We start from the raw sequence: 21,264 nt of genomic DNA on the forward strand, positions 1-21,264 counted from the left end.
ATCTCAACAACCTTCTCTTTCCGCTGTAGTATTGTAATCACCTTCATATAGCATCCCGTAATATTTTTATATTTCTGACTTTGGAACAGTTTAATGGGACTCTTTTGCAATGCAAAATGCAATTTCTATTGGCATTATAATGAGGTGCATTCAACTATTTGATCACTTTTATTCTTTTTTTTTTTTTTTTTTTTTGAGGAGGGAGAGGTGAACAGAAAATATTGAATTGCAGATTGCGATTTTTTTTTTCTGTTATTGTATTTGAAGCACATTATAAATTCCTTTATATTTTAATATTTTGGATGTGTAGATATCTATTATATATTTATTTATTTTTAATTTTGTTTATCTTTATATGCAAAATGGGGAAATGGTTGTTGTTTAATTTATATAAAACTTTCTTTTACTTTTTTTTTTAAAAAAACATGTTATTTTTTTAGTTTAATTGTTCCACTTAGGTTGTATGTACAGAGAGTCCAACGATCTATCACTGTCCCTTACTGCAATACTTGTCCATTACTGCAATACTTCTGTATTCTGCAGCACATTGTAATATTATTACTGTTACGCAGTAATTACACAGTATGATATATGGATATATATTACACAGTAGAATGTCATTTGTAATGCAAATAATAAATAGTCTCCAAATAAGAAAGGGTCAGAGGGAGTGCTAGAAAGCAAAAACGGTCATTGCCTGGATGCCATATTATTGCACCTCTCTCCCACTATTGTGGTTGTTTTTACCATTGGAATATGGAATATTGGTGAGTTGGAATTTGGTGTTTGGTGAGTTTCTCCTGCCTTTTTTCTTATTTGGATAATATTTTTTGTATATGAAGAAAGCAACATTATTATGCCTAAGAGTCCCTTCTAGTGCTAAGCATATGGTTCATCCTATATAAGGGAGCCTTCACACGATGTAACGCTGCGCTCATTCTGATCGTAAAAACACGTTCAGAATGAGCGCGTAAAAAGCTGCTCCCATTGACTTGAATAGGAGCCAGCATACGTGCGCTCCCCATTGAAATCAATGGGAGGCTTTTTTTCCCTATGCTTTCAATGTATTACGCGTGTATGCTGGCTCCCGTTCAAGTCAATAGGAGCTGCTTTTTACGCGCTCATTCTGAACGTGTTTTTACGATCAGAATGAGCGCAGCGTTACATCGTGTGAAGGCTCTCTAAAGGATATAAATTGGAGCAGTGTCACTCTACTTTCTCTCTCTTTTATATTGGATTAAAATTATAAATAGCATAAGGAAAAGTGTGAAGAGATAGATAGATAGATAGATAGATAGATATTTTATTTGAGTCGTATCTATTATTTATCACATTATAGAAAAGTACTATTGTTCTGCAACATTATATATGCTATCTGTCATCACCAGGGCAATGCAGTGTGTCAAATTTTGAATATTGTGAGACATCAAAGTTTTCTATGAATTTAACTGAATAACCAATGACACCAGTACAAGTGCCCCTGTATTGCTTGGAATGTTGAAAGAGCATTAATATACAATATTTTATTCTTCTCATATGACCTTGTCTTTCAATTGCAGCTGGGAATTAATGAATATTGCATTGTCCGTTCCCACTGTTACCTCTGCTCACCTTGTCCACGTTCAATAGATGTTTGAGTCAATGATAGACAAAATGAGCTATAAAAATGTATGTGACTTTCAAACAAATGCTTAAAAGAGATAAAATATATTTTACCATAAAAAGCCAGCGTCTGCTTATATTCTGCTGACTTATAGATCAATGCTTAGAAAAGCTTGTTCCTTAGCTTGCAGGTGCTATCAATAGGCGCAGTTGCGGGTGCTCTTATTTTCTGCACCTGTGAGATAATTACATCCACCGTAGTTACTGGTTTGTCGGCTTTTGGCAAAGTTGTCTTTGATGTTTTGCATAACAAGGCGGCAAACTGTATATTTAGTGAGTGTTGATCAAGAAACAAATAAGATAAACTTCCCCCTTGTTTGGTCGGCAGCTTCACAGATGGCTTTATTGTTTAGTTAGCCACAATGACAATTTGGCTGTCATAATGATGACAAAACTGAGAGGATTAGATATGCCTTATGGTGATCCATATGCCATTGCAAACCTAAGGTTACAATTCACAACCATTACATTTTATTGTGTACTTGAGTGCAAATAGAAAACCGATAAACATTTATTCTCACGCTGACTCAAATAAACAGTCACCTTCCACTATGGAAGCAAAATACACAATTAACTTTTTTCTTCTCCTTTAAAATACATAAATATGGAAAATTGTTTCTAACACGCCATCATAATGAGCTTGTTAACTTGGAATGATGTTACACCTTAAACAGCAAATGCAGCTAAAGCATATTTACTAGTTTTGTGTGTTTATATAGCACATTTCTTTATATGTTTCAATATGTTTCAAACCTATTGGCTACAATAGATGTCATATTCAGGGTTTCTGGGGGTTGTAAAAAACTGGTTGTGTGGATGATCCCAAACAAATAGTTTTTTTTTTTTTTGTTTTTTTTTGCATAAGGGAAATGGAGGAAGCCAGTGGTCAATGCACAAGATGAGCATCAGTATTAGAGAAGAAGGCAAATATCATAGTCAGGAGGAATCCAATAGTCGATACACAGGATAAGCATCAGTATTAGTAGCAGAGCAGGAGAGACTGGCTAGATTACAGGCTGAGAGAACAATAATCTCACAAGGCAGGAAGTGCAAGGATGGGTTTAAAAAGGAAGTTCAATCAGGGAACAGGGTGGAGCAAACCAGTGAGGTGAGAACTGAAACTAGAGGCACCAGGATCTAGACTTCAGATCTGCACAGGAGCTGTCCAGGAAGTAGAGTAGCTCAGCTGGAAGAACTACAGCCTGAGACACCGAAGTTCCCTAGGTTCACGTCCTGAAAAGACCTCTGCTTACTATGATTCTTTGTTTATGACCTATGGATGACAATCATGTGATAGACAATTCATGATCATGTGTTGGACACACAGGTGCACAACTTGTTACAGTCAACTTATAACTCAGTAATCATTGTTCTTTCTTGCAATGAGACGTGCATCACATGATCATGCACCTTTTAAGCCTCCTGGGTGTTGTTACACCCCACAGGCAACTGACATGGCACCCACAAGGTCTGAAGAGGACAACAATGAATGGGAGAGAACACCAAACATCTTGAGGGAGTCCAGGAGAGGTAATGGAAGGGCCTTTGATTTTTATATGTTTGGGTCTGAAGAAATCTCATAGTATAATAATATTTTGACCAAATATTAAGCTGGTAGGTGGATCTCATGAATATTCACTAACTTAATCAATTAAAATTTGGCCGTCACAATTATAATGTGCTAAAAAAAAGCCTCAAAGACTGCAATTCACACATAGACATACTCAGCATAGTTATCATATATCCCTTTGTGTTAACTTAACAGGGGTTCATATTGCTTTTCAAAAAGATGCCTAACTTGTGACATCCATATTATCATGATTAGTAATTACATTTAGAATATTAATACTGTATTTAATGTTTGCCTAAAATTTATACAGAGTCATATATTATATAGTAATTGAAATGACATTAATTAACTTAAGAATATTTTGAGGTGTTGGTGGAAACCAGAAATCCAATAAGCTACTAAATGTAAATGTTGACTTTTTGGAATTCAGATCTATATTTCAGTGCTGTAAGCCATGAACTACCATGTTTTCCTACTGTTCACTTTGGAAGTCATTGTAGATGTGTAACTTGAAGTTTCTTGGCTCCAATGCTACATCTAAACCCCCACAATTAGGTCCCAGGATGACAACTGATTAACATTAAGTCATCATGTTTGGGTGGACATTGATAAATCTCCTGTAAGTTAATCTAAGTAATGCACCTTCTAGTGCCAAAGATGATGATGAATTTAAGAATATTCACACCCTAGTGAAAGGGTATGTAAATTTGGTATTTGTAATAAAGTAAAGTTATTGCTAGTTTATTCTTTTGAATCTTGTAATATAATTTCTGTAACGTTATTATGGCAAACATTTAAGTATCTTTAAGATGACATGTGTTCCTAAAAGATAAAGAACAGTTAATGATGAAATCTTGTAGTAAACGACTGGTGTCTGCAGTAACAATACATAAAATGCACCAGGTTGCTTCATACACCATTAGCACTTGAGTTCAGCTGTACAGCCTGCAGCTGTTGAAACACTAGCCTGTAACTTTCTTCTTAATAACTGTATTTCTCAAACCTATCATCTCACACGAGTACACATTCTAAGGATCATTAATGTTTTAAGTATCATTACAAATGCTTAAACCCAGTTTATTTCTCTATTATCAACCCGAAATTGTGACAAAACTTCAATCCATGTTTCAAGAGTTTAGATTGAAAAGACAAGTACAGTTTGTCTGTTATTCTCAACCTTTAGCCCTGTAATGTTAGAAAATAGTAAAGTTTTCCTCTACCCACTGGCTGGCTCAAATCGAGCATTATGATTGGCATCACTACTGCTGTTTTATTGTACAGCTAGTTCAGGTATTGACTGGTGAGCTGAAATAGGGATACTGTACTTATATAAGCAGAAAATGGCGCTGTCATAGCCCATAGCAGTATTGCCAATTTGTATTGGGCAATACTAATGAGTCATTACTTTGCTCCTTTAAAACAAATAATTACTTAAAGGAAATGTAAGCTGTGGGCTTCACCTATTGTAGATTGTACTATATGCTCCCTTTATCTGCCCTCCAATCTGTATCAGAGTTGCAACCTTTTATCATAAGGCTGATTTCCCACTGTGATTTCAGTGTCCATTGGAGCTGTATATTGGAAGAATTTCCATATATATATATATATATATATATATATATATATATATATATATATATATATATACCTCTCCAAAACTTGTGTACAGCAGCATCCATCACCCATAAACCCCATGTAAAAAAAATAAGGTATAGTGCTTAATATACAGTTTAATTGAATGTCTCTACATGAAACAGTTCAGCAGACTGCTCTATTACTTTGGCTATCTCTGACTCTGCCATTGAAGTGAATGGGAGCTGTGTTGACCATCATTTATACCCACATTCAGCTTGGCTGATTTTGTATAAGACTCTTTGAAAATGAAAGCTGGGCTGGTATCGGTTTCTTTGTGCAACAAAGACCTTTTTTTGACAATTTTCATAGATATTCCTTAATTTTTTTAGCATAGTGCTCTCCCCACTTCGTATAACATAAATATAAGTTATAATACACTATAAAATATATACTACACCATTCCTAAAATTCGTATCTGAGATCCATCAAGAAATGTCAGAAGGTAACATCGGTGGGGGGGGGGGGGGGAAGCATGACTTGGACTTGGCATGAAATGGAACTTTCATTTATTCCTAAAAGAAAGGACTGAGATGCTCTAAAGAAATCTGATTCTTTCATTGTGAATTTCAGCATTCAGCTACAGCACATGTCAAGCTATTCTGAGACTATGTCTCTATATACAGTATTAAACATGCTAGTATGGTGTAAAAGAAAGGAAAGAAGCAGAGAGTCTACTTAAACAACTTTATAAGACTTCCTTTGTTAAGTATGGACAATTTTGACAATGTATAGTAATTAGAGATGAGCGAGTAGTTAAATACTCGATATTCGATATTCATTTTGAGTAGCCCCTCAATATTCGACTACTCGAATCGAATATCAAATCCTATTATACTCTATGGGAGAAAAATGCTCGTTTCAGGGGTAGGCAACATTCGATCAAACTGAACTTACCAGGTCCACGAGTGAGGGTCGGGCTGGATTCTCCGAGAAGTCTTCTCCGTGCAGCGTCCCCACATCATCATTCAGCAATGAATTCACTCTGCTAGGCATCGGGCCTGAGTGGAGACGACTGTGCATGCCCGCACTACAAGAAAATGGCCGCTTACAGTCAAAGCGGCCATTTTCTTGTAGGGCGGGTATGCGCAGTCGGCTCTGCCCATGCCCAATGCCTAGCAGAGTGAATTCAGAGCTGGAAGACGCCGCGGGGAAGCTTCACGGAGAAGACTTCTAAAGGTAGAAGAACCAGCATTGATTGGCCGACTGTATAGCATTCGGCCAATCAACGCTGGTTCTGCATAAAATTTTTCCATTCGAATAGCGAGTGGTACTCGATCGAGTACGAGTATTTCAATTACCGTAGTATTCGATCGTATACCTACTCGATTGAATACTACTCGCTCATCTCTAATAGTAATTAATAGAATACGAAATCACTGATATCTTGCATGGGTTTAAACATGCAAGCAAGCTTTTGGTTCTAATGCTATGCCAATTGTAGAAGTGTATTTGTTCAGGCCAGGGCAAGGAAAATTCTTGCAAGACAAATAATCAGGCAAAAGGTCAGGGCAGGCAAAGCTCGGTATTGTCAAGAGGCTAGCTGAACCAAACTGGATAACAGAGAACATCAGTGAAGGGGCTAAATAATTATACTGCTTGGGGGAGGATTGGGAACAGTGGCCTTGAAAAAAATTAAATGTTGTAAGGTGTTCCCAAGCAGCAGCAGGTAGTAAACAACTTCTTGCGGGTTTAGACAGAAAAAGAAGTAGGTGAAAGGTGGGCTGGAGGAGAAAGTCCAATAGCCCGCTGTGACTCAGGGACCAGGAAAACGGAATAAAAGTGCTAGGGCAGCATGTTCCTCTCAATGTGTAGGGGACTAGGCTCACACACTGTCACCCCCGCTATGAAATTGCTCTAAACTCTACTGGCAACACATAGCACTGCTGCAGGTAAATAGGCAGTGGGCTGCCTGACTGACGTAAAAGGATTGTTCACTTTCAGAATGATATTGAGAGACCAATGTTATTGTTTATATAACAAAAGGTTGTACAATTTTTCAATATACTTTCTGTATTGATTACTCACAGTTTTCTAGATCTCTGCTTGCTGTCATTCATTCTGCTTACTCCCAGTTGATAAATGTCAGTCCAAGGTCATGTGATAACACATAGGTGCACAGCTCGTTACCAGGCAGATGTCTGATTAATGTGAACCTGTGTATTTATCACATGACCAAGGACCATATATCACATGAGCGTGGACTGAGTTTTATTCACTAGGAAATAACAGAATTAATGAAAGCAAGCAGATATCTACAAAACCATGAGGAATTGATACAGAAAGTATATTGGCAAAAAGTACAACTTTTTATCATACAAACATTGGTCTCTCAATATTGGTCTGAAAGTGAGTAACCCCTTTAAGTTGGCCAGGAAGCCCACTGCAGCAGTGCTATGTCCTAAGCTGCATATAAAGCTATTGCTGTGGCCAGGCTATTCAGTCGTCATATAAATACATTTTGCCTCTACCATACTCTGTCTTCTCGTAGTCAGTTCAGGTACTCTTTATCTGTCCATTCGTACTTACAAGAAGTAGGTGGGCCTGGGCTAGCAGTAGGAAATATGAAGGAGAACAGGGACTGGCTGAAGAAAATCTCCACTCACTCTAGTGTTTAGCACTCACCCTTCTTTCTCTTGTTGCTTGCCTCTTTGACTGTATGACAACTCAGCTGTAGGACTCATGCAGGATTTGACCCTGTAAAGTTAATGGCCAATCCACTCCTGATAATGCTTTAGTAACCAGAAGGGCTCTGCCATAGACTTAGCAATATTTTCAAAGGGTCACTGCAGCTACAAGAGTAAGGGCGGGTTCAAACCTGCACCCATGTCCACTTTAGCCAATCCTGCCAGTTTCCGTCTTTTGCCCAGAGAAACTGGACAGGAGACAGAAACCTAGCAGTCAGTTTTGAAACCCATCCAAGTGAATGTGTTTGCAAAGTGACCACCCATGAGCATTTTGTGTCTCTACGTGGCGAAACTGTTTTTTTAAGCTGGACACAAAGTCAGACATGCAGGAGAGAAACAAAACACTGAGGGGCAGTAACTTTGAAAACTGACTGCTGGGTTTTCGTCTCCTGTCCAGTTTCTCGGGCGGAAGACATAAACCTGCAAAGCGGAGACTGGGCGCAGGTGTGAACCCACCCCTTAGGCAGCTTTCTAGAGATTGACTGCAATAAGCAGGTACAGTAGGGAAAGTACTAAAACAGTTTAATTGGAAAAACAAAATAAAGATAACATTTATACTGTATGAAATTTATAGGTCTGTCAACCGTTGCAAATAAGAGACATGTATACAACATATATAAAAACACTGCAACCTCAAGCACTTACCCTTCTTTCTTAGATAACACACTTGTTTCCACAAAAACTGCTATCTGGTAAAGGAAATGTATAACTTAGTGCTGACTGCCTCACTTTATCTCCCCACATATCAGTGGTAAAACTACTGCCGTATGGGATGCTGCGACCTTAGTGGACCCTATGGGCCCTTGCAGGGTTTTTTTTTTTAATAGCTGTTACCTGTAGGAGTTGCACCAACAGGTACTGGGCCCTATTTACTTACTGATCCCTGCTCCTACCTACGGCCATCTCCACTTCCCAGTACGTGCCACATCACATCGCTGCTATTGTGTAGCTCAGGTGGTCGTGGCACAGGGTTCCATAGAGGGCTGAAGGGGAAGAGAAGGTGGCCATGGGCAGGAGTAGGGATAGGTAAGTAAGGCCACCAGTCTGCAACAAAGTATTGTTGGACAAACCTTGCAAGATTCATCTTGCGAGGTTTGCCTGGCAGTTTAGTTTAGACCAAATAAGTCAGAACCAAAACTGCTATTATTATAATGATGGAGGAGCTGGTGAGGTGATCAAGCATAAAAAAGAAACTGTTACTGACCTTTCCTGGGCTTCGGAGCAATGAGGGAACTGCTATTTAACCATTTGGAACAATAACAATGCTCCTATTTGCAGAAAGAGTTAATTTGTATATTGACAATGATATCTGGCAATGTCAGCACAGAATCACAATGGGACCGTAATTTATCTATCTGGGGCTGGGTTGATGAGCTGGGTTCTGGTGACAGACCTTTGTAATAAGAAATTTAATGGCGTACTATATGTGTTTATTTCTGTACATCTTACTTGCATTTATATTCAGCTATTCTATAAACATAATTGTCTTTTTCAATTACTTATAAGGTCCAAGTTTACACATTTTCTAAAGGACATTGGCTGTTTATGACCTGTACAGTTGATGTCTTTGATGTACTGAATGAAGAACATCCTACTTGTAAGCTTTGGAATTTTCAATTATCTGGCATGTATCATCAATAATGCATTACTTTTTGTTACTTGGCCTTTCCTGCTCGCACTGTACTTCTAGCAATTTTCTATCAATGTACTGCAAGACTCTGTCCTGTGTTCAATGATCTTGAGCATAATTTAACTGGTTTGGGACTTCTCAAGTTTCGAGTTATGACTGACCTCTTACAGACTGAAAGGTCTGAGGAGTTTTTAAGACACATTGACATATTTTGATAACCTTTGATTGATTCATAGTAAGCTCCATGTAACATTTCTGTTTTAATGTCAATCTATTTAACAACGATCTGAGGTGATAATGCTGATATAAAAAAATGTCTTGTTTATTGACATACTGCAGACCTGAATTTTTTGTACAGATTTTCTGAGAATTTCTTTCCTGTGAGAAGTGATTTGTTCATTGACAACTTGACCCAGCATATACGATACATTCAAAGCTAAAATTTTCTTTGGGCTTCTAAAAAGCATATCTCCTTTTTATGTTTGTTTCCATCATCAATATTTATACAGACGGTGTTATAACATTTTTTAAACCTTCCTAGAAGTTCTCTAGAATATTTGATTCTATCTCCATAAAGGTCTTACTGCTTTTGACATCACCTATCTTTCGACTGCATCTCCGTTATCCTTTTAGTTTATTTGAAGTATGTTTCTTACATTTCTCTCTGATTTATCTTTTATAACATTGTTGAGTTCTGCCCATTGTTCATTTCTCTTCATTACATGTTAGGTACACAACTTGAAAATCTGAAGGTTTGATATGTCTTGATTTTGGCTACTTCTATTGTATTCAGTTTCACGGATAATTCTAGCTTTCACTTTCTTAAGATAATCCTTTAATAGTCCCACATTGGGGAAATTTCAGCACCACAACAACCTTTGTGACTTAAAGAGAACTTTATTTACTATTATATGTACTGTACACTTTTTCCAGTTTGTGTTGTTTTCGTATTAAAGGGAATGTACCTGAGATCCCAGATGATCAGTTGTTTCAAGGGGTTTGCACCATGACCTCAAACTGAAGACCGCGGAACCTCTGTCCCAATCCACATTCAACCTGAGTGCATCCAGGCTAAATGTGGGAAGCACTGGTGGCAGGTTGCTTGTCCATTCACTTCAATGGAAGGACTTAGCACTGTATTTTGGCTATCTTGAGTGCAACCAATGAAGTGAATGGGAATGCCAACCACCAGCAGTCCCACCCACAAATATCTGTGCTAAGGTCAAATGTGGAACAGGAGAAAATCTCTGCAATTCACGGGACAACCCCTTAAACTGTTTGCATGGCATGTCATCTGTTTTATACTAACTGTGCAATGTAATTTTATCATCCATAAAAGTTAGTGGAACAAGGGTTCAATCACATTGTTTATCCTCTATGAAACAAATGATGTGTAATTTAAACAGTGCATCAATCATGGTGCTCACACAAGCCTTTGAAACTGATCAGTTGGGATTCCAGGTGTCAGACTCTTATTGATATTGTATCCTATCCTATAACCTATCCTGAGAAAAACCCCTTTAATAAAAAAGCACAACCTGAATAAAGTGTAGGTCACAATTGTTACCCCATGATCTTTATTGATTACCTATCCTGAGGATATTAAGTAGAACCACGGAACAGCACTCCAATCATAATCATATCAATTGTGATATTTTTTTATTCAAGTGGACACATCCAATTCAGTATAATAGTATATCTCACACTCCAGGATTGTTTACTATAATGGCTGCACAGCATTCTGGAAGCTAAGCAGTCTCCTCTAATTCCATAATTTACCAATAATCATCCCAACTTTCACCTTTGCAAGGATTATTGCCCTTGCCAGTCACCCACTTCAATATAACCCTCTCCATCCCTAGACTGGTGCCTATGATGACATTCCTGCCCCAAAATTAGGCCTTCTTTCCAGAGCCTTTTGTGGATGCTAGAACCACATATAGTGGTTTAGCTTCATGGCAAGCGAAGGAATAGGAATACAACCTGGCATCTGAAAAATAGCTGATTCCTGCCACAACAGCAACAACCAGCCTGGGCCTACCTCTGGCCTGTTGTGGTCCCTACCTTTCTTGAGGAGCGGACACTGCCTGATGATGATGCCAGCTGATGCCTCCCTCTGTTCCCTGGAGTATGGGATATAGTCTGTAGATACCCCATTTCCAACTACCACATTATGGATCTCCTCCTGGATAGCCACACTGGTGCCCAGAAGCACAAGGATGAGACTACCACACTGAAAAGCCTACCCTGCAGCCTTCCTTGCTCCATCTCACTGGCAGTCACCATGAGTTGATGAATGAGACATTGTGGAACAGAGAAATGCACAGTGGTCCACTGGAGGTGTTCCCCAATTGGGCCCATGAAGAAGATGTTGAGTTGCTATAATGAACTTAGAAGATGGTTGATGTGGACCAGGTGAGCATGTGAGGCTCATGCTCCCACCATCACAGCACATAATACAGGTGGGGAAACATGGAAGAACCCAGCCATTCAAGTAGGGAAAAAAATTAGCATCCTATAACTCAGTACCGCCCAATATGGTTACACTGATATCATATCATTGTCAGCTACAATGAAGTACTCTGCACCCTTCCTCTCAGGACTCTACAGCTTGCTCCAACAGGACTATACTCCCCTGCCCCCATCTTGCTTATTGTTTTGTGTTGTACTGCTGTAGGGTCTTGCACAGTGCTCTACTCTGTATCCACTCCACCTCAACTCACCCCTATGAAGAGTGGGGGCTGCTAGTCAGGTTTCTTCTTTGTTATCCTTCGGATTACAAGTAGTAGAAATAATAAAAGAAAAAAAAAATTGACCCACAGCAACCGAAGTTGCTGGGGAAAAAAATCCTTAAAGGGGCTCTATCATTGGGGAAAATCATTTGCAACTAAGCAAATACTTGCCATGAATGCCATGACTAAGGAACTGCGGGTTCTGAAATGCGTTGGCGTTTTTTAATGTTTTTTTTTCCGTTAGTTCTTTTTTCTTTTCTTTGTATGTGTTTTTTATTCTGAATATGAAGTAAAGAAGTTTTCTACATTATCCACGGAGTGATGCTGATCTTCATCCTTTTCTAATGACTATTCTACAGATACCTTTTGTATCTTAATCCCCTCAGTTGTTTTTGAATGAGCCCGCTTTTATTCATATGTTAATTAGCCTGCACCGAGCATCGGAAGTCTCAGTGAGCACTCCTGGACTCCTCCTGCTTTCAAGAACAAACTGTCTGGGTCATACCAAATCTCTGCTCCAGGCCCATAGTGGTACTACTCATTTAAGGGGGAACTACAAGCGATATGCAAACTATGCACAAATTACAATATAACCATATTATACATAGTGCAAATGAGCTTCATACATTTTGTAGTGCTCCCAGTGGGGCACTACGTTGGAATCTTTGGAAGGAGCAGACCAGGAACTGTTGAAGCAATGCTGAAATAAGCATTTTTTTGGGGGATATGCAAATCAACATAGTTGTAAGTGCTCTAATGTTCCTCTGGAACATCACTCTTGAAGCCATGAATGACATTTTATTATTATTAATTATTATTATTATTATTATTATTATTATTATTATTATTATTATTTATTTATTTATATAGCACCATTAATTCCATGGTGCTTTACATTTGGGGGTTACATACAATACACAGAATATACAGGTAGATATAATGCTAACAATGACCGACTGGCACAGTGGGGTAGAGGGCCCTGCCCGCGAGGGCTTACAATCTATGAGGGAAGGGGGGTAGAGACAGAAGGAGAGGGGGAGACTGTACAGATGGCAGTGCGGTGATAGTGTTATTGGAGGTTGTAGGCCTTCCTGAATAGGTGAATCTTCAGGGCCTTCTTGAAGCCTGTGATTGTGGGGGTCAGTCTTATGTGTCTTGGTAAGGAGTTCCAGAGTATGGGGGATGCACGGGAGAAATCTTGGAGATGGTTGTGTGAGGAGCGGATGAGAGCAGAGCGGAGTAGGAGGTTATTGGAGGATCTGAGGTTACGTGTGGGCAGGTAGCGGGAGATTAGGTCAGAGATATATGGAGGGGCCAGGTTGTGGATGGCTTTGTATGTTAGTGTTAGTAGCTTGAACTCAATTCGCTGGGCTATAGGTAGCCAGTGGAGGGACTGGCAGAGGGGAGCAGCCAATGACATTTTCAGACTTTGTTAAAACTGCTACCAATCTAGTAAATCAAGTCTGCTGCTGGTGTGCTTGCATATCTCTGCATTGCCACAAGTGTATGCTTTTGGTCCTGTTGATCCTACTCTGCACTATTATTAATTTGGGAAGTATTTTGGCCCTGACAGACTCCCTTTATATGAGCTCACAAACATAATTTAATAACAGATTTATAGAAGTGTAAGAGCCTTACAAAACAAGCTGGATATATAGAAAACACCTTTTAGTTTTCTGTCTATCCTATGAAAAGGGTTATATTATATACTATGCATAGAATAACACCTCAGAAACAAGAATCACAAGCTATATACAAGTATTTAAAAAAAAAAGCCTTTCAGTGGTGTTATTGTAATATTGGGGTCATATTTATGTAGAACATTAGTCAGGGTTCATATGTTAATAGTACCTATATTGTTAGAATTATAAATCATTTAAAGTATGTGAAGATATGAATCATATAAACTATTGCTAGTGGAAGGCACATTTACCTTGAAAACTTTATAATATATAGAACAATATTATCTCTAATAAGCTACCTCTTTCTGCATACTATATGATGTACATTTATAAAACATAAAACGCTACTACTGTTTTCACTATACATATATAATTGAAAAAATGTGAAAAGTGGTCAAGGTCTTCACTTCCTCCACTGCTAGTATCTATATTCGGTGAATAATGTTCTTATTAATATGATAAATACAGTTATTGTTTATGAAGGCAGATACATTTTCTAAATAGATATCACTTAGAAATTTTATCTAAGATCTATAACTATTATGGTGCATGAGTTGTGAATCCACTGTGCAACCAAACCGGTTGGACTTGGAGCCACTCCTAAGGGTGTTGTCCAAGGGCCTTCATAAGATAGGGGAAAATATGGAGTTCAGTGGGGATCTGACCCATCAGACCCCAATTGATCAAGAGAACTGGACATTTGTCCCCAATTCTAAATGGATCTGTGGTCCACTAAAATGGCAGACCAGTACACTTCAGTTATATGATTCATTTTATAAAAATGTCAAATAGTCCAAAAAAGCTACTAGAATTGTGTTGTTATTATTAGCCAAATATATGTCACATCAACGACCTGACCACCAGAGTCGCCAGAGCTGTCAGGGAATTAAAATTTGTATGGCCATTGTTCAATAGGAGCTACAGTACTGCCCTTCTTTACCTTTTCTCTGGGCTAAACATGTCCACATATATGTGTCACTAGATTAACAACTTTGCAATAGAGCATGTATTTGTAATACCGTGTCACAAAGTGATATACTGTCTATGTTTTTGGGCCATCACCTAGTGGTGGTGTTGTGAATTGTGGTCACAATGTTATATCTAATTGTTAAAGAATGGAGCTAAGTCCGGAGAAGACACATCTGTGCACTTTGTGCACTTATGGGAGCTTGAATATATTAAACTCTGAAGAAAACTATGAAATCAATTTAGTCAAATCCCACCAATCACTGTGTCTGGAAATTATGCAGGAACTTGTATGACTTCTACAGTTGTGCGTTAAATTTCTAAGGTATGAATTAAGGTACGGATATAACTACACTCACCTAAGCTTAAATATGACGAATAACCCCAATTTCTCAAGAAACCAATTCAATACAAAATCATGGCATGCTAGCAAAATCTATAGCAATCTGTAAGTAAATCAAATGCTGAGTGACCACATATATATATATATATATATATATATATATATATATATATATATATATATATATATATATGATATCTATCTAGTGCGAAAATATGGCAAGATCATGTTGTTTTGACACACAGATGTAGACAGGTCCAGACTTAAGGAAAGCTAAGAAAGAATACATCTGTGTATGCAAGACAACTTTTAAAACTAATTATCAATGAATCAAAATGCCTTCAATAACAAACTAAGTTTTCAATATTTTAAAGATATTTTGTGTGATACATATTTCTAATGCTAGATTTTCTATATGGTACGTAATAAGGGCTTACTTCAGGTGATTAGACATCTCTAGCCCAAGTACAAAGATTACTGTATGTAGCATAAATGAATGCTGATTATGACATGAATTAGGAATCAAAATAAAATACCGGCAGTCAAGTATGATAAAGTTAAAACTGCATGGTGCTTTTATTTATTTCATGCTGGTAATGTTGAGTCATAGAACATACTGTACAATATTGGGAATTTTTGTAATGAAATAGTTAGACTATTAGTCATTTGTTTACAACTTCTTGCAAACATTTTTCTAATCTATCTATCTATCTATCTATCTATCTCCTATCTATCTATCTATCTATCTATCTATCATCTATCTATCTATCTATCTATCTATCTATCTATCTGTGTAACAAAGTTCATTTGATATGAATTGACAGTAATCACAATACAGTGTCATACCTTATCATAGAAAAAACAAACAAAAGGCATTGAAAATCCATTAAAAGTTTTAACATACTGTGCTACAGTGTTGGTAGTGTGCCTTGTCAGCTGTCTATCTACTGTATCCTTATTGTGTACTTTATGTTGACAAGGAAAAAAGCAAATGATAGAATTCAGACATTTCGGCCACACATACTGCAAACGTGCATAAAGTAAACACAGGCCATGCAATTTTCTTAAATAAATATTGATAGCAACATGGGTTGTAATGAAGATCTCAGTGACTTCAAATACAGCACTGCCGCTGCATACAGCTAGAGATGAGCAAACTTTTCAAAATTTGTTTTCTTTCAGATTCTCTAAATCAACCATCAATTTCTTTCCACCCCAAATAAATTGATTTCTTCTGAACTTAATTTGAAAAGTCAAAGGCTTCTAGGATTCTATCACGCTCCTTAATGTAACCACCGAAGATGCTTCTGTCTCTGTAATTCTCAGATAATGGACACCTTCCCTTGTTTTTTTGTTTGTTTTGTTTTGTTTTTTTTTATAATGCCTGTGGCTCATCACTGAGTCATCAATGACCTCACACCTACTGTTCTGTATGCACCCTTTCATGATTGAAGCACTTCCAAACAAAGCATTATGGAACATCATTCATAGTTCTCAGGGTCATGTGTTGCTTGTCTGTTTTTTCCAAGCTGCAGTTTTACATGAATGTATCTCTTGATGCCAGAACTTGGGTTGTAACATTTCTGTTACTGAAATTACCCAGTCACCTGAAAAAGTTTAACCCAGATATTCTAGATGGTTCACTGAATTTAACCTGCTAAATTTAATCAGCTGTGAGTGATATTATTGAAAATGTAAGCATTTGGGAACCACAGCCATAAAAATTAACAGAACGGCATCATTGAATGCTGAGGTGCATAGTGCATGCATATTATCAACATTCTATTGGCTCAGTAACTGAAGGGTTTTAAAACCCCTCTGACATTGACATCAGCACAAAAACTGTGTGACCCTTCTCTATTTGGTGGATGATGAAAGAGTCTGGTGTTTGCTAAAATCCAGGAGATTGTTACCTGCAATCATCATTATAATAAACAAAAAGTCTGGTGGAGAACAGGGGTTACAGGTTGGCATGGGTGTCAGGGGTTACAGGTTGGCATGGGTGTCAGTTCCAGTGAAGATAAACTTTTATGCTTTAGCAGGACAAGTTATTTTGGATAATTTTATGCTTCTTACTACTTCCTTCCTACTACTGAGAACAGTTTGGGGAAGACCCTTCTCTTTTCTAGTATGAGATTTTGTGCCACTGTGCACAAAGCAAGGTTCTTAAATTGGTGAATTCATGGTTGGGTGATTTTGGTGAATATGAAATTGACTGATGTACACACAGCCTTTACCTTTATCCCATGAAACACCTTTTGAGAAAATCTAGTCAAGTTCTCTTGTCCGACATCAGTGTCTAATCTCACAAATGCTTTTCTAGATGAATATGATAAAATTCTCCTATACACTCAACAAACTTGTTGAAAACCTTTCCAGAAGAGTGCAAAGGATGGGCCAACTCCATATTACTTTCTATGGATTTAGAATGTGACATCATAAAAATCAGCAGTAGGCATTCCAATATTTTTGTCAATATAGTATATAAATTAGTAGACCATGCAGATTCACATAGTGATTCCACATGGTACATACATTGCTTATCTGCCTTCATGAAATGGGTTTCCATAGACAAGCAACTGCACACAAGCCTAAAATCACCAGATACAATGGCAGTATCCACTGGAGTGGTGTAAAACATGCTGCTAGTGTATTTTAGAGAAGTTCCGAATCACATTTCCCTATTTAGAAGTTTCATTGTTATGGTTGACACATCAAGTGCATTTCATTAATTTGCTTCCAAACAAGATGAGACGCATTAACAGACATTGTAAAAATCTGCACACGTATTAAACCATTGCCGTTTTCACCGAGTTTTGCCTTTACATATAACACTAGGTACAGATGTGTGTTTCATATCCATTATTTTAAGAGGAAATCTGAAAAAGAAAATGCATTCCCAGACATTACTCTGGAGATGTGTCCTGTGTTAACACAGTGCAGTTCCATGTAAGCAAGTAACACTCCGTTTCCAAGGGATATATAAATAATGAATAAAGTGTTAAGTATCTCGGCAAACAGATACATAACAAGATAGAACTGGGACTACTCTGGGGTACGGCAACTGCTTCATTTCTATCACGCAAAAATGTTGCTTGAGGGTTTTATTGTTTTGCTTAAGCACAGGTGAACAAGATAATGCATTAAGTAACACATCTCTGACCGTAACCTGTTGTGAGTGTGAACCCATTACTGTATATATACATTGTATGTGTAAAAAGTCCCATTATACAAAGGCAGCAAAGTTTAACTAGAATCAGAAGCATGCAGCCATAACCAAAGTCATTGAACAGCCATTCAAATTCCAGTCAAATTAAGGATTGCTGTGACGGCTTATATAACTTGTTAAGTCAGGTTGACTACATCTACATCTATACTATATCTACTATGTACCTACTATATTTACTTTATGTATAGCTTATGCAAGTATGTTATAGCACTGCATCTCATGAAACACTTTGGAAACCCATATTTTTATTGAAATATATTGGGGAAGATTTATCATTGTGGCTGTGCCAAATTTAGTAGTATTGGTATTTGCACCAAAAATCCTACAAAATGAATTACAAAATTGTAAAACCAAACAAAAAAAAACCCAAGCAAATTGCAATTTCCTTGCCAGTTTTATTTCTTTTAAAGAAATGAAGAACAGCTAAACTTTGTGTAGATCCTAGACACAGTTATTAATGTCTGATGCAGAAGTAAGACATCATTTACAAAAAAAAAACAGAATGCAACTGGTCTATTTTATATAGTATACTGAAGAAGTATAGTAAAGCATATATTTCAGTAAATGTACTCGATTTTGACAGAAATGTATTGATGCTTTTCCAACACATTATACCTGCCAGTATTATAGTCATTTGTGTCTGTAATGCATTTGTGGCTGTAATGGGACCACCCCTTTAAGTTGTTTTTAGCAAGGATTTGGTAACTATAGTAATATTGATTCTGGAGCTTAAAAATGGTGAATCAGGTTGAACATCTCGATGAAATTTTGACATACACTCACCGGCCACTTTATTAGGTACACCTGTCCAACTGCTCGTTAACACTTAATTTCTAATCAGCCAATCACATGGCGGCAACTCAGTGCATTTAGGCATGTAGACATGGTCAAGACAATCTCCTGCAGTTCAAACCGAGCATCAGTATGGGGAAGAAAGGTGATTTGAGTGCCTTTGAACGTGGCATGGTTGTTGGTGCCAGAAGGGCTGGTCTGAGTATTTCAGAAACTGCTGATCTACTGGGATTTTCACGCACAACCATCTCTAGGGTTTACAGAGAATGGTCCGAAAAAGAAAAAACATCCAGTGAGCGGCAGTTCTGTGGGCGGAAATGCGTTGTTGATGCCAGAGGTCAGAGGAGAATGGCCAGACTGGTTCGAGCTGATAGAAAGGCAACAGTGACTCAAATAGCCACCCGTTACAACCAAGGTAGCCAGAAGAGCATCTCTGAATGCACAGTACGTCGAACTTTGAGGCAGATGGGCTACAGCAGCAGAAGACCACACCGGGTGCCACTCCTTTCAGCTAAGAACAGGAAACTGAGGCTACAATTTGCACAAGCTCATCGAAATTGGACAATTGAAGATTGGAAAAACGTTGCCTGGTCTGATGAGTCTCGATTTCTGCTGCGACATTCGGAAGGTAGGGTCAGAATTTGGCATCATCAACATGAAAGCATGGATCCATCCTGCCTTGTATCAACGGTTCAGGCTGGTGGTGGTGGTGTCATGGTGTGGGGAATATTTTCTTGGCACTCTTTGGGCCCCTTGGTACCAATTGAGCATCGTTGTAACGCCAAAGCCTACCTGAGTATTGTTGCTGACCATGTCCATCCCTTTATGATCACAATGTACCCAACATCTGATGGCTACTTTCAGCAGGATAATGCGCCATGTCATAAAGCTGGAATCATCTCAGACTGGTTTCTTGAACATGACAATGAGTTCACTGTACTCCAATGGCCTCCACAGTCACCAGATCTCAATCCAATAGAGCATCTTTGGGATGTGGTGGAACGGGAGATTCGCATCATGGATGTGCAGCCGACAAATCTGCGGCAACTGTGTGATGCCATCATGTCAATATGGACCAAAATCTCTGAGGAATGCTTCCAGCACCTTGTTGAATCTATGCCACGAAGAATTGAGGCAGTTCTGAAGGCAAAAGGGGGTCCAACCTGTTACTAGCATGGTGTACCTAATAAAGTGGCCGGTGAGTGTATATCTTGCTCATAGGTTCACAGCCCATACCTATTTCACAACATCAACGTTTTTTTGCATGTCAATTGCCAACTATTTCAATTAAAATGGTTATGCTGTATTTAATCTTAGAGAGAAATATAACATCAGATCATGGAACCTATTTTAATGTGTGTATTTGGTTAATACTGGAAATATTCTACATGAAAATTAAAAATGCACAAAATTGCATGTACAAAATAACCAGAAGCAAATGTCCAATCTTTAAAATGCAGAATCTTTATTATTGCGTGCATTAAAAAAAAAAAAAATCCAGGAAAGTTGGCTATGTCAAAAATAATCCTGCTTGGAAATGTTATATATTCCAAAGGCAATACTTTATATAGAAGATATTATTGCCATTTCAATGATTGACCAGGGTTAGAGTTTCCTTTTTTTGGTTGGGTCTAATGTTCAGATTGACTTTTATGGTTTTATAAATAACTTTGTTTTATTTTTTATTGGTCTACTAGTGCAAAAAGTAATGCTGTTGTTGTGTATTGTTCTTCTAGTGTTACCAAGTCATACTTGTGGGAATCCTGGAGAAATAAATAAAGGAGTTCTGCATGGAACAAGATTCAATATTGGGGACAAGATTCGCTATAACTGTGTTGCTGGTTATATTCTGGAGGGCCACTCTACTTTAACATGTATTGTAAGTCCAGGAAATGGAGCTTCATGGGATTTTCCATCACCATTTTGCAGAGGTAAGAGATGTTATCTTAAGACATTTCCTTTATTAAGTAAATATATATATATATATATATATATATATATATATATATATATATATATATATATATGGCTGTTTATGTGAAAAGGGCCCACACTGTCGATATGGAGTTCTTGGTATCATTGTAACGGTTATGGTGTAACATTGTCCGAAACAGCAAAAAAATTTTTATTGAAAGCACAATTGACATATTTTTAAATAAAATTTTTGCATAAAACAAAATTGTGATTTTTTTTTACCCAAATATGTTTTGGACTATTTTCTCTATAATTAGTATCGACGATCTGGGCCCTTTTCACGTAAACAGCCACATATATATATATATATATATATATATATATATATATATATATATATGAGTATGTTATGTTTTCTACCTTTG

At 37.6% G+C, this 21,264-nt stretch overlaps 1 protein-coding gene across 1 annotated transcript in view; it reads left to right on the plus strand.

Annotated features, from left to right (window-relative positions):
* Positions 1 to 21,264, plus strand: part of CSMD1 (CUB and Sushi multiple domains 1) — a 1,381,920-nt gene that overhangs the window by 633,075 nt on the left and 727,581 nt on the right. Inside the window, exon 4 of the mRNA XM_075268411.1 lies at positions 20,662 to 20,856. Within this exon, the coding sequence (XP_075124512.1) occupies positions 20,662 to 20,856 (195 nt within the window). The remainder of the gene's footprint in view (positions 1 to 20,661; positions 20,857 to 21,264) is intronic.

Source organism: Leptodactylus fuscus, chromosome 3 (genome assembly GCF_031893055.1).
Source record: "Leptodactylus fuscus isolate aLepFus1 chromosome 3, aLepFus1.hap2, whole genome shotgun sequence".
Lineage (NCBI taxonomy): Eukaryota > Metazoa > Chordata > Amphibia > Anura > Leptodactylidae > Leptodactylus > Leptodactylus fuscus.